At 37.9% G+C, this 14,393-nt stretch overlaps 1 protein-coding gene and 1 long non-coding RNA gene across 3 annotated transcripts; one reads left to right on the top strand and one right to left on the bottom strand.

Annotated features, from left to right (window-relative positions):
- The first annotated feature begins 1,405 nt into the window (after positions 1–1,405).
- On the top strand, positions 1,406–9,252 carry LOC122009206 (thioredoxin F-type, chloroplastic-like). Its single transcript, XM_042565275.1, has 3 exons — positions 1,406–1,776; positions 8,796–8,895; positions 8,976–9,252. Exons 1-3 carry the CDS (start codon positions 1,472–1,474, stop codon positions 9,108–9,110), a joined length of 540 nt encoding a protein of 179 aa, XP_042421209.1. The 5' UTR covers positions 1,406–1,471; the 3' UTR covers positions 9,111–9,252.
- A 1,665-nt stretch (positions 9,253–10,917) lies between these two features.
- LOC122009205 lies at positions 10,918–12,546 on the bottom strand. 2 transcript variants are annotated; one of them, XR_006119498.1, is made up of 4 exons: positions 12,441–12,546; positions 11,854–12,335; positions 11,326–11,778; positions 10,918–11,264 (listed from the first exon to the last, which is right to left on the bottom strand). It is a non-coding gene; the product is annotated as an uncharacterized LOC122009205 (long non-coding RNA). The 2 variants fall into 2 exon arrangements; XR_006119497.1 differs by lacking the exon at positions 12,441–12,546 and having other exon boundaries at positions 10,918–11,248; positions 11,854–11,996.
- Positions 12,547–14,393: the final 1,847 nt, after the last annotated feature.

The raw sequence follows: 14,393 nt of genomic DNA, 5'->3' as shown, positions 1-14,393 counted from the left end.
TCCTGGCCTGACACTAACGACTACTCTGTTATAGATCTACGTAGAGCCCTCTCGTCAACTTTCTAGCCACATTTTCAGTTTACCATCATCTCAATTTTCAGATAAGATCAACCACTGTAATAATTCTAAAAATATGAACGATTCACCATGTCACAATTAACGTTCCAAAATTATGAAGAAAATTAATTCTATAGTACTGGCTATTAGGGGATGGGATCCTCTGATCCGTAAAACCTATACCAGTCTAACCTCCCACCAATCCTCTTTTCTTGATCTAAGAACAGAGCAGGATCAGAGATTAGACGATCCCATCCCAACTATTGGACATCTCCTATCCTTATTATTTGAACATTTTTTATTTTTTTTTCTATGGACTTAGCTCAAATGGTAAGTGTTACGTTTCTTTTTATTTCTTTTCATTTTTTTTTACGTTTTTCATTTTTTTCTTCTCTTTTTTCCTTTTTTTATTTTTATTTTTCTTATTTATGTTTTTACGTTTTTTTTTTATGTGTGTGTTTTTTTCTTTTTAATTTTTTTAACGTTTTTTAAAGTTTTTTCGTCTTCGTTTTTTAATTTTTTTTATCTTTACATTTACATTTTTCTTTTTTTTTATATATATTTTGTTATGAGAGGATATTTTTAGTAAAAAACTGTGTTAATCTCGAAATAAAGAAAAAAATTTAGGATGTGTTTAGTACACATATTTTTTATTTTTATTTTCATTTTTTAGAAACACATATTTTTATAAAAAATGATGTTTTATTTGTGTTTTTCATACTTATTTTCTAAAAAAATAGTTAGTGTTTTCTAGAAAAATCGAAAATGATAAAAAGTTATTTTCTGTTTTCTAGAAAATATATATTTTTCAAAAAATGAAAATAAAAAATACACATATCAAACACATCTTTAATTTTATGAGATTTTCTGATTCTAAATTATATATCCTTTTATTGTATATTAACATGAAATATTATTTAAGAATCATCAATTATTTAAATTAAATATAATCTTCATTGATAATTTTAAATGAAAATTAAGGATAACCTTTAATTAAACGCACGTTCAAAGTGAACTGACGGGGCGATGAGGGAATGTAATTCCCTTTTTGCACAATTCAACATTCTTTACTCTACCTACTTCTCATTAATTGGTCCGAATTACATGCAAATATCTACCTCAGAAGGGAAAAAAAAAAAAACACTAACTAGTTCATTTCCCCTCTTCTCTGTGGACGAGACGAACCGGATATCTGTGTTTACGAAAATAACCCTGCTTCTTGTGAACAGGATCATTACAAGCTTCCCAAACACACTCTGATGAGGGTATTATCGTCATTTAAAAATCAGCTTTCCTCCAGATCTTTTTGCCGTTATTACTATTAATTAGTTCGTATCCACTCATCAGCCTCCCTCACTCCTTGCCGAAGCCGCCTCCCCCATTTTTTCTACCTCGATTCCTCTTTCGAATAGCAATGGCGATGCGGGTTGCCTTCTCCTCTCCCTCGATCCGATCGAACCCGTCGCAGTTGCCGTCTCCTTGGGCTAATCCCTCTCCCAACTCTCTGAATCGGTCCCTCAACTGGCACAGCCGGCAGTCGCGCCCTCATGGCTCCGCCGCCTCCGGCCAGAGAGGGAGGGACTTCCTCGCGGTGAGGTCTAGCTTGGATACCGCCGTTCCGGTCGTGGGGCAGGTGACGGAGGTCAATAAGGACACTTTCTGGCCCCTTGTCGAGGCTGCCGGTGATAGGGTCGTCGTCCTCGACATGTACACCCAATGGTATATTCACTCCCTCTCGCATTTTAATTTTTTTTCGTGGTTTCCGTACCTGTGATCGATCCATTTTGTTGCTCTACCGCTGTTAAAGGGGTTGTTGAGGAAACTAGACTATTGAATTCAATAATTCATTCTAGTTCCATATGAAATTCAACTTCCTCTTAAAATACAAGTTCCTCAATATGGAATCTTAAGATTATAAAATAATTACGCAAGGAATGCAATAGTTCATAGGAAGAAAATTCTTAAGAAAACACAATAACTCGTAGAAGAGCGTCTAGTGTCCTAGTAGCCGCATATTCAGCATCAGTGAACCCTTCAGTTTAGGGCAGCAGGAATAGAGGAGCTCTGATGATGCAGTAGCAGTAGCACAGAGTAGCTAATGATTTAAAGTAGCACAGAGTAGCTCTGTTGATCTACACGCCATGTGTTATACCTCGACAAGTAACAATGAGATAAATAAGACTTTCCCCTTTCCTCCGATATAGTGCGGAATCAGAGATGTGCACTTGTCTGCATGATTGTACTTTACAGTTAATTTGAGGTTGATATCAATCTATTTATTATCAGTTTCGGTTATGGTAATACAATCTTTACTGTAATGTCTTTTAGAGAGAATTACTGTCATATTTTTGATATTTCTATCGCCAAAAATACAATGTATGTGCAAGATTTTTCATCTGAAACCATTTGTGGGAAATTTTAAAGATTGAATATCCGAGGAGGGGTCGACGCCAATAATTAAATTATCATCCACATAAACTAAGATACCTTTGCCCATGGAAGAATAAACAAAGAATAATCATTGTAATTCTGCTGAAATAACCTACTTGTTGTAGTACTGTGTTTTGTTTCGCAAACAAGCTTGTGGTCCTTCAAACCATAAGAGTTCTTCTTTGTCTAGATACCATGTTAGGAGGAGCATTATATCGGGAAGGAAGCATACTTTCTATGGAATCACCATTAAAGAACACATTTTTCATGTCCATTTGATATACATCCTAGTTTGAAATAGCACTGCGACAGTTATGATGCAAACTGAGATAGTCATCTTAAACATGAGAGCAAAAGGTTTCAGTTTAGTCTACCTCATATTCTTCTTTGATCTCCTGTGCCACCAAGAGAGTTTTATAATGATAAGAATCTATCCGACTCGTTTTGATCCAGCCATTAGATAATCTGGTTGGGAGGGTACTATATTTCATTTGTAATTTAGTTCCAAGGCTTTAAGCTCTTCTACTGATTTTGAATGAATAATGAATAAACAATAAATCATGTTTGAAAGATAAGGAGAGACAATTTGGTGGGTTTTCTTTTTCCAGATTTACGCGAGGCCTAATTATACGAGAACATCTTGGTAAAGTTAGTAAGGTGGAGTTGTCTGAAGAAGAGTTACCAGTCCTTGGGTTAGATAGCAGTTGAGACATAAGAGGGGAAACTCAACTGTGACTTGTTAGGAAAATAATGATAAAGGAATAGAGTTATCCATATTAGTTGAAGGGCTATACAATGAAAACTATTATAAATCTTCATAAATACTTTCCAATTATAGCAACAATATCCCTTCTATGTCTTTGAATCCTAGGAATATAGTTTGAAAGTAATTATCTCTAGCTTAGTATCTTGAGAATGACGGAGATGCACAAAATATCCCTACCAAAGGTTTGGAGTGCTTGATAATTTGGAGGATGGTTATAGAACTTTTACAAAGGTGTAATATTGTGTAGTACTCAAGTTGGCAATCTATTTATCATATAGTTTGTTGTTAGCATGTTTTTTTTACATAAAACACCTTGGCATTGGGCAATATTTTATTGTGGTGGATATAAGATAACTTTTTTGTTGGTGCAGCGGGGTCGGCAAGAAGGGAGGGGTGAATTACTTGTAAAATAAAAATACCCTCCTAAAACTTTCAATTCAAAAAATAGCAACAATAATAAAAGAAATAACAGAAATAAACAGTAAGAGAAAGACCCAGACTTTTGACTTGGTTACAACCAAAAAGGTTGTTAATGCAAGGCGGTTGAAAAAGCACACTAGAAAAGTCTCCTTCTCTGAAGGCGGAGAAGCCTTTTACACACTACAAGCTCAAACAGTTGCTAGGAAGTTGATACAGAGTTGATTGAATAATTTTCTAGCTCCAGGGGATTTTATATAGCTCCTGGAAACTCTATCTCGATTCTCAAGTCTTGAGGGCGCCTCCAAGGGATTTGATCGGATAAAACTCTATCCGATTACAAACGACCACTTTGGCCAGGTCGAAGGCGCCTCTAATGGCCTTGAAGGTGCCTTGGACAAGGTTAAGGGCGCCTTCAAGGCAATGAAGGCGCCTCTAAGCTTGCAGTCAGCGCAGGCACCTCCAAGCCTGCAGACAGCGCAGGCGCCTTCAGCAATTCGTTGAAGGCGCTTCCAGCTAGCTTTTCCAGCTCCTTTTGACTTGTTCTCTTCTTCCGAGGCTTCGAATGCATGGGTGATTGCGGCCAACCAAAATAGAGATCACCCGAACCTAATTTCCGGCCTTCTCCTCGAGTAGGCTTCCAACCCGACTTCTCGTCCATCGGTGTACTCTTCCGCAGCTCTCTCGTCCTTCGGACGCACTGAGCCCGTCGGCTCCCTTCCCGTACCGTCCTTCTCGCTAGCTGCATCTTCCGCTCGACTTCCTGCGCTCCTGCACACTTAGACACAGGGATTAAATAACAAGCAAGATCTAACCTAACTTGGTTGATCACATCAAAACAACTACGGGGTCCAACAATCTCTCCCTTTTTTATGTGCATCAACCCAAGTTCAAGTTAGGGAAAAAACAGACAAGTAATTTAAAGAAATTACTAAACTAGTATTTTAAGCAACAAGGTTGCAATAAAAGAATTTGCAACAATAAGGAAATTTAAAAATATTAATTCCTCTAAAACCTAAAACTCCCCCTAAACTTATCCTATCTCTCCCCCATTGATCACATCAAAAAAACATGGGGTAATAATTATCAAGCAAAAAATTTTCAAGTTTAAAAACAATTTTCCTAAGTTTAAAAATATTTCTAAATGAAAATTCAAGTGTGAACTAAATCATTCTTAAATTGATTTCTAAGTTAAGAAAAATCTTTTGAAAATTTTCGAAGTAAAACTAAGTAAAAATATTTGAGAATTTTTCTAAGTATAAAAATATTTTTGAAGAATTTAAAATGTTTGAAAAAAAACCTTTTTTTTAAAGCATTATTTAATTCCAATTTTAATGCTTTTACCAGAAAGTTAATTAAACATTTTATTTCAATATTTTGGCTTCCAGGTCGTGGTGAGGCACTAGGTCTTCTTGGTTATTGGAGCAACAACCACTTCCTTAGACAAAGCCTCATAAAGAAATTTTAACATTTAATTTTCTCGTTGAAAGCTTTAACTTAAAAAAAATTTAGTCTAGAAAAGATTTTGGAACTCAGTAAAGGTTCCTTCCTACTGGATTAATCAAGAACTTAGGGGGTACATAACTTTTGGGAGCTTTCCTAAGTTGTCCCTAATGTTTTCTAATGTACCAGTTTAATTTTTCATATAACTTGAGTTTTGATTTTGAAAATTTATTTAAGCATGCATAATCATTTTTCAATTTTTCAATTTCTCATTCTCTAATTTTAAATTATTGTACATTTCTAGTGGACATGCTTTTGCTAAGTTTAACTTCAACTCATTATTCTCCTTTTCTAATTTAACTAAGTCTTTAGTGAGAACTTTTATGAATTGAAAGGACTGCTTGGGAGTCAGATTACGTACCTCACTTACCTCTATTTCTGATGCTCCCCCTTCATCGCAGCTTTCTTCTTCTGATGATCCTCCCCTTTCATCTATGCTCATTTCTGAGCTAGTCTCATCTTCTACCATTTGATGGTTGGCCATCAATGCTAATCCCGAGAAGGCTTCCACTTCAGACTCGGAGGATGAAGATTCATCGCATGTAGCCTTCAGACTCTTGCGCTTTGAGGACGTCGATCTTTTGTACTTTTCCTTTTCGTTGTTTTTTTTTCTTCATCTTCGGACAGTCATCCTTGATGTGTCCTTCCTCGTTGCAGTTGTAGCATCGGACCGTCCTTTTGTTGCATTGATGCTTCCTCGACTGCGATCTAAATTTATTAGTTTTAATAAATTTATTTAACTTCCTTACCAATAATGTTGCTTCGGTTTCATCGATCGACGCTTCGAAGTCGGGATCGTCCATCTCGGCTTGTAGGGCAACGTTGAGGTTTGTCTTCTCTACTTGTTTAGGCTCTGCAATTCGAGACTCGTGAAGTTCGAATGCAGAAAACAGATTTTCTAAAGTACTTACCTCAAAGTCCTTAAAGATGTAATATGCATCTACTAAGGACGCCCATTCTGGAGACCTCGGGAAGGCATTGAGCGCGTACCGGATCGAGTCTCGGTTTGTTACCGATTCTCCGAGGTTGTTCAGTTGCATTATTAGCTCCTTAATTCTCGCTTGAAGTTGCGCTACCTTTTCGCCGTTGTTCATCCGAAGATTTGTGAGTTCGGAGGATGTCCCGCCTTGCTAACTTCGCTTTTGAAGTGCCTTCATGGAGCTCCAGGAATTTTTCCCAGAGGTCTTTGACGGAGTCGTAGCTTTCGATCCGACTTACCTCCTGGGGCGGCAGGACGCTAAGCAGGTGAAATTCCGCCTTTCCGTTGGTCACGAAATCGGCTTGCTCCTTTTTCGTCCACTGATACTCTTCTTTGTCTTTTGGAGTTGTAAAACCAAATTTCATAGTTAGAAGAATGTCGAAATCCGTTTTAAAAAATACCTCCATTCTTCGCTTCCATGTAGCGAAGTCTCCGTCGAATTTCGGAGGTTGAATGCTTGTTCCGGCCATCGTCTTGATCTTTGTGCTTCGGCGGTTAGTCCTTCTGAGGTTGTCTTGCTCTGATACCACTTGTTGGTGCAGCGGGACTGGCAAGAGGGGAGGGGTGAATTGCCTGTAAAATAAAAAGACCCTCCTCAAACTTTCAACTAAAAAAATAGCAACAATAATAAAAGAAATAACAGAAATAAACAGTAAGAGAAAGAGGACCCAGACTTTTGACTTAGTTACAACCAAGAAGGTTGTTAATCTAAGGCGGTTGAAAAAACGCACTAGAAAAACCTCCTTCTATGAAGGCGGAGAAGCTTTTTACACACTAGAAGCTCAAACAGTTGTTAGGAAGTTGATACAGAGTTGATTGAATAATTTCCTAGCTTCAGGGGTCTTTATATAGCTCATGGAAACTCTATCTCGAGTCTTGAGGGCGCCTCCAAGGGGTTTGTCTGATTACAAACGACCACTTTGGCCAGGTCGAAGGCGCCTCCAATGGCCTTGAAGGCCTCTTGGACAAGGTTGAGGGCGCCTTCAAGGCAATGAAGGCGCCTCCAAGCCTGCAGTCAGCGCCTTCAGCAATTTGTTGAAGGCGCCTCCAGCTAGATTTTCCAGCTTCTTTTGACTTGTTCTCTTCTTCCGAGGCTTCGAATGCATGGGTGATTGCGACCAACCGAAATAGGGCTCACCCGAACCTAATTTCCGGTCTTCTCCTCTAGCAGGCTTCTAACTCGGATTCTCGTCCCTTGAATGCCGCGCACGTTCTTCTCGTCCATCGGTGTACTCTTCCACAGCTCTCGCGTCCTTCGAACGCACCGAGCCCGTCGGCTCCCTTCCCGTGCCGTCCTTCTCGCTAGCTGCGTCTTCCGCTTGACTTCCTGCGCTCCTAAGCTCCTACACACTTAGACACAGGGATCAAATAACAAGCAGGACTTAACCTAACTTGGTTGATCACATCAAAACAACCACGGGGTGTAACCTTTTTTTAATGGAATTGTTCTTCTTTAGTTATAAATCTTTAGAACTATGACAAATATTCTCATACTCTTTAAAGGTTCTTGTTAATTAGAATCATGCTAAAGAAAATATCAATTAATACAGGTCAAGAGCACAAACTAGTAATAAGCTATTGAATTTTTGTTAATGCATACATGTCATTGCTTTTATGGTTAGTGTATAAGATGGGCCCATATTGCATTTTCAGAACTATTTTGTGCTAGGATATCTGCATCTTGGCCTTTGAGAAACTTAAAGCCAGTTGTATGAATTTGGTTCGTCAACTAAAGCACTTGATCACAATTGTTTATGTTTCTCAACCAAACTCTCTGTAAAATATGGGTAGTTGTGTTTGTCTGCAAAACAATTACTTCAGAATAAGAATTTGAAATGTCACCAAAAATCATTGGCTTGACTGTTTGATGCTTTTTGGGCAATAAACAATATACAAAATCATACTGCAGTTCAGCCAAGATACTGGATCCATATCATCCGTAGATGTTTCTCATGAACCACATGGGCTTGTTAAAATTTGCTTATTTGGCAGTAGGTTAGTTGTAGAAACTATTTCACACCATTCAGATCCAATAAGTCTGGATTTTGCTAGTTAAATTAGGATTTATAAATACGCTTCTTTATATTAAAGGCAGGTCCAATATACTGAATTCTTATCCTAACCATGTTTTCTGACAGTTCTAAACTGCTTTGATTCTTAGCCATGTATCTCGATGCTTCTAAAGTGCCTCATCAAATCTTTCTTTTGCCTAACTTTCAATGAATCTTTATCTCTATCTCTACCACAACTAAATGCTAATTATGCACCACTGCTTAAATGGTTTCTCATCATTTTTCACAGAATTTGAAAACACTCTTTAATTTCTTAACTGCTATATTTTTGTTGTATCTTTTCTTAGTGGCACCAAACATCCACCGTCCTCAATTAGACAAATCTACCTACATTTTTTTTTTCAACTGGTCAACAGTTTGATCTCTTACATAGCCTGCCCTGTACTTTATATCTACTTTCTTCAATTAGTTTGTTTCAGCAATGTTCTAACTTCAATTGGATGTAGCATAGATAATTAACAGTAGTCTTAGGTTGCTTCGATATTCATTCATTTATGTTCTAAAATAGCTCAAGAAAGGTATTCCCAAGTGCTTCCCTCACATCAAAGATCTCATTTATTTGAGATTGCAGGTGTGGCCCTTGCAAGGTGATGGCCCCAAAATTCCAGGAGTTGTCTGAGAAACATCTCGATGTTGTATTCGTGAAACTAGACTGCAATCAGGACAATAAGGTGTAGATTGGTCCTCTTGTTTCAAGTAATTTCACTATATGTGTGATCCTTTCTCTGATTCTTTACCATTCTCCTTGCAGACCCTTGCCAAGGAGTTGGGCATAAGAGTAGTACCAACTTTCAAGATCCTCAAGGAGGGTAAGGTGGTGAAGGAAGTAACAGGAGCAAAATATGATGATCTAGTCCTCGCCATTGACACTGTGAAATCAAGTTGATATCTTCCTGCCTGTTTGGCAATTCCATATAGTTCGGGACTAATATACGATGGCAACATTTGATTAGTTGTGTGCATTCTGAAATTGACCATGTGGATTGGTTCAGTGGTTACAAAGATATTTTCTCCAAAGTCTCCATTAATTGAACCGAGCACGAAGGATAGCACAGGAAAATGTAGGTTGATAATTTGACTTGTGAATTTGCCACCCTACTATTTTTGTGTGACAAAAGATAAATACGTTCGTCTCAGTGTTCCCGTCAATTTATCCCAGGATCAACACGGAAGAGTTAAATCATGATGACTGAGAAGACAAGTGACAAGTGGGGTAAGTTTACACAGATTGCAAGGATTTAGGCCCTATCAATCTCGAGATTCGATCTCAAAATCTTATCTGGTAATTAATTTGTCACTTATCAACTTAACTAAGCCCGTGGAAGCCCCACTCTACTACTTTTACCAGTATGGAAGGTGGTGTATTCTTACTCCACAGGTTGATATTTTTTGACGCTCCATGTCATGGGTCTTACCTCTCTGCTCAGTTGTAGCGGTGGATAATTTTTCAACCATCATCTTGGTGTAGGTGAAGAAGTCGATGCATTTTTGACCTTCATCTCGGATGCTTAGCACCGATTTTCATGAAACATGACCAACTTTTTATTTTCGTGAAGCATGAGCTCTGAAACACAGCAACGTTCATCCTAGAATCGATTAAGGTCCCTCTTTTAAAATCCCCTCAGAATCCGCCTTTATGTTAAAATAATTAATCGGTCACACCGAACGTGGGAGAATCCGCCATTATAAACTTCTACTCAAGCTGGACGACGTTGATTACAAAAGCACCTCTAGCCACTTTTGCTCGACTTAGTCACATCAGAATTAGATCGTTTTCTTACAATTTTTCTTCAACAACGTAACTTATTTAACTTACATCAATCGGCTGCCTTTTTTTTTTCTCATTTTTCTTCTTCTCCTTTTCCTGTTTTTTTTCTTGTTCTTTTCCTTCCGCAATCCACGCCTGCTAAATAAAACATTAATGACATATGAATTGAAGGAGCTCACCAAAAATATTTTTAGAAAATAAATCATATTCTAGGAAATTTTAATAATAGATAAATCTACGTTTCATTCTAAGAATGTAACATTTAATTAGCCATTTTAAAAGTTGCATTAACATCAAACTATAAATTAACTTCATATTCCATGAAAAAACAACCAAAGAAAATGAAATGAATGATGACAAAAGACGAATACGCTCATCTCATCGTCCCCGTCAACCTATTCCAGGACCAATATGGAGGAGGTAAAAAAAAAAAAAGAATGATCACTAGGATGGATATAATCGAATTGAGTCGAATAGTAAAAAAATTTATCTCCACTCAATTAATTTTTCCTTAAGCTCGAACTTGAATTCGATTCAAACTCTAATTCTTAAACTCAAATTCAGTTCATAATGAAATTAAATAAGCTCGAATTCGATTAAAAAATAGTTTAATTAAAAGTTAAATGAGCTTAATTCAAATTTGACTCGTTAATATATCATTTTCATATTATTAAACAAGCTTAAATTGTAATTTATTAGATAATTTGGTAAAAGTTATACATTGATCTTGAGCATCCCCTACAACTGAAATTAAAAAATTTAAGGAAGTCATCGTATGAGAAAATGAAATATTTCTTTGATTTCACCGAAAATCGAGCCTTAGTCAGGGGCGTTAGACACGTAATCGAGCTTGATAATTTTATCATGCGATGATCAGTCAAGGACGTTAGACACATAAACAAGCTGGAGTTAACTGTCTTATTTATTTGACTTTTTAATTTTAATTATTAAAATATTATTATATTTATAATAATATAATAATACAAATATAATTTGTTTTTTTATTTATTTTTAAGATGCTCCCTCCACGTTTCAACGTGTCAAACAACCACGCCATCTCTCACCACCTCCACCTCCCCACTACGCCGCCTCATTTTCCGCTTTCGAAGAACAGAACGGACGCTCGCTTTGCGTACATCAACCGCCCAAGCAAGCAAAGCAACGACGCAACAAGCAGCCTCATCTTCCCTCTCACTCCACGCGACGCCGACACCACGCCACAACTCATAACGCATCACCGCGTTCAAGTCGTTATCCTGGTTTTCTGGCATCCTAAGCATCTTTTAAGAATAAATAAATATATATATATATAGAGATGTAATAGATTATTTACCTTGTAATATAACTCTTATCATCCTTGATCAATGGCGAACGATGACGTCTCTGTGGAGATCCTCACCAGGCTTCCCCTCAAGTCGCTCTTCCGGTTCAAGTGCGTCTCCAAGGCATGGCACGGCCTCATCTCCAACGACGACTATCTCCGCCGCCGGCTGCCGCTGCTCACCTCCGCCGTCTTCTACCATTGCAGCGCCGCCAACAGAGAGCCCCGGTTCGCGTGCACCTCCAACGACGCCGGCGAGCTCCGGGAGTGTGGGTTGGAGTTCTTCCCGCTGCACGGTAAGTCGGACATCGTGGACTGCTGCGGCGGCCTGTTGCTCGCCTACTCTGCCAGCAGCGCCTCCTTCTACGTGCTCAGTCCGATTACTAAGAGGTGGGCTGGGCTGCCGCCGGCGCGCAGGACCACTCTCCTCTCCGTCTTGGCCTTCGATTCCTACCATTCCAAGGGCTACAAGGTGCACGGAGGCAAAGCAGTAAATAAAGAAACATCTGAGGGCTAAATTGAATTATTCCCGTGGCTAACCGATTTGCAATCGGCAGGTGGTCTCCTTCGCCGGATGGCTTCCGCAGGGGTCGCAGATCGAGGTCTTCTCGTCCTCGACCGGTGGGTGGGCCGAGCGCCGGGTTCACTGGGGCATCGACTCCGATTCTCTGACCGCCTCCTTGCGCTATTTTGCCGGAATCCTCTACGTCCTCGCTTACCCCCACCACATCGTCGCCATCGACCTCGACGACGACGCGTTGCCCTGCCGCCTAATCGATCTTCCGGTGGGAGTGAAGCCGGGGGCGTGCGTCGACCGATCTGGAGGGCGGTTGCATTACGCGTGCGAGGAAGAAGGGCGGATCAAGGTTTGGGCGCTGGAGGGCGGAGGGGGAGGCGGCGGCGGGTGGGCGCTGAGGTACAGCGTGGATGCGGACTCGATCTTGAGGCGAGTTCCGGGGAATTTGCAGCAGAAGCAGCTGCATCTGTTGGCGGTGCATCCAGAGAGGGAGGGGGTGGTGTACCTGCGGACGCCGGGGAGGATAGTGGCGTATGACTTGGGGAAGGAGGAATTGGGGGAGATTTGCGAGTTTAGGAAAGAGGAGGAGAAGGAGGAGAAGAAGACTTACCTGGTGCAGATTTGGGTGTTTCCCTTTTCGCGCTACATGTCAGATTGCTTAGCCAACTGAATTATTATAACAAAAGGGTTAATGTGTTGTTTTCTTTCACCTTTTCGAATGAATTTGAATTTAAATTTGAATTTTATTTGAAAAAAACCCACTCACTCTAAAACGATCGATTAAAAACTAATTCGATGACTGACCTTTCTTTACCTTATTAGGAATGAAATACTAGAGCACCTAAATTTGAATTTAGTAAAAAAAAACTCTCTCACCCTTGTCAATTTGACATTATCTAACGTGACCATTAGAGGTGAATGAATTTGAATTTATTCTCACAAAGATATTTAGTTGGTTTGAGGGTGATATATTTATTATAATGAGATAAGAGATCAATTTTTGACGGACGTATGTTTTTCGAAAAAAAACTCTCCCACCTCTAACGAATTTGGTGATCAATTATAAATTGATTCTGTGATTTACCTCCTTTCATCTAACTTGGGGGTGAATTGTGAGAAGTGTATAAGGTGAACATAATCATCTTTTGTTACATAAGCGAATGAATTTGAATTTATCCCCATGCGATGTTAAATTGGATAGAGGACGACATTTACTTTAATGGGGGCAAGGAATTAATTTACTTTAATAGGGGCAAAGAATCAATTTATTGCGGACACATGTCCACATAAGAAAAAAAAAAACCCCTCTCACCTTCTAACTAATTTGGCGATTGGCTATAAGCTGACCCGTGATTTACCTCCATTCACATGACCTAGAGATGGACTGAGGGGGCGATTGAGTGAACGTAATCACCTTTTGGTACAGTGAATGAATTTAAAATTTTCCTCATGGGATGCCTAATTAATTAGAGGGTGACATATTTGCTACAATCGATTAAGAGATAGATTCCCAGCTAGCACATATCTTGGGAAAAAAATCCCTCTCACCTGCAATCGACTACAAGCTGATCCTATGATTTACCAGTCTTTTTTTTTTCCTAAAGGATAACAGCCAAATATTCCATTATATCATTCAAAAACTTAGACCATCTCCAACGCTCAAACCTATTTTGGTGCACTTTCGACACCAATTTGATGTCGTTTGAGCACAATTTTTTTTTTCCAATTCCAACCAATACATACCATTTCCTACATAAAAAGAATATTCTTTAAAATATTCTATTTTTCCATCTTATAATTTATTATTCAATATACATATTAATTTGTTAAATATTTTTATTACGGTAATAATTACTATTAAAATTATTTTAATAATTTTATTGTACATAATAACTAATTTTTATGTTATTATGTTTTTAATTACAAGAAAATAAAAATTAGTATTTTTGTAATTTTGTTAGAAATAATTTAATAAACATACTAATATTTAAAGAAATGACCAATATTATAAATTTTAATATATTTATAATCTTAGTAAGATAACAAATATTTTAAATATTACTTATTTAAGTTAATAATTAATATAAATTTATAATATATAAAATTTACATAATAAATTAAATTAAATTAAATAATATTAATTTATAATATTTAAAAACATTTTAAATATAAATTTAATATTATAATATATTATATTTAAAATAAACCGTACTTGCACCATTTTGGTGCAAGTGAACAGTGCAACACCAAGATGGTGCTGCACTGTTCACTTGCATCATTTTGGTGTAAATTTTAAGGTTTCTATTGGAGGAGATTTGATGTTCCTTTTACACCAAAATAGTATAAAAATGTACCGATTGAAGATGGTCTTACAACACATCATGCATCCACTAAAATTAACACCTCTACCTTTCTCAATGCCAAATTAGCTATCTTATGTGCCCATACATTCTTAGCTCTTCCAACACAAAAATGTGAAGTAAATCACTACACTACAAACTTATCTAACTCGGTCTTTATCATCATGAGTAGTTTTGGAGTCTACTAAATGGGTTGCGTTCTT

Source organism: Zingiber officinale, chromosome 8A (assembly GCF_018446385.1).
Source record: "Zingiber officinale cultivar Zhangliang chromosome 8A, Zo_v1.1, whole genome shotgun sequence".
In the NCBI taxonomy this organism is placed as follows: Eukaryota; Viridiplantae; Streptophyta; class Magnoliopsida; order Zingiberales; family Zingiberaceae; genus Zingiber; species Zingiber officinale.
Note: the sequence above shows the minus strand (reverse complement) of the source record. Positions and strands in the feature narration are given on the sequence as shown.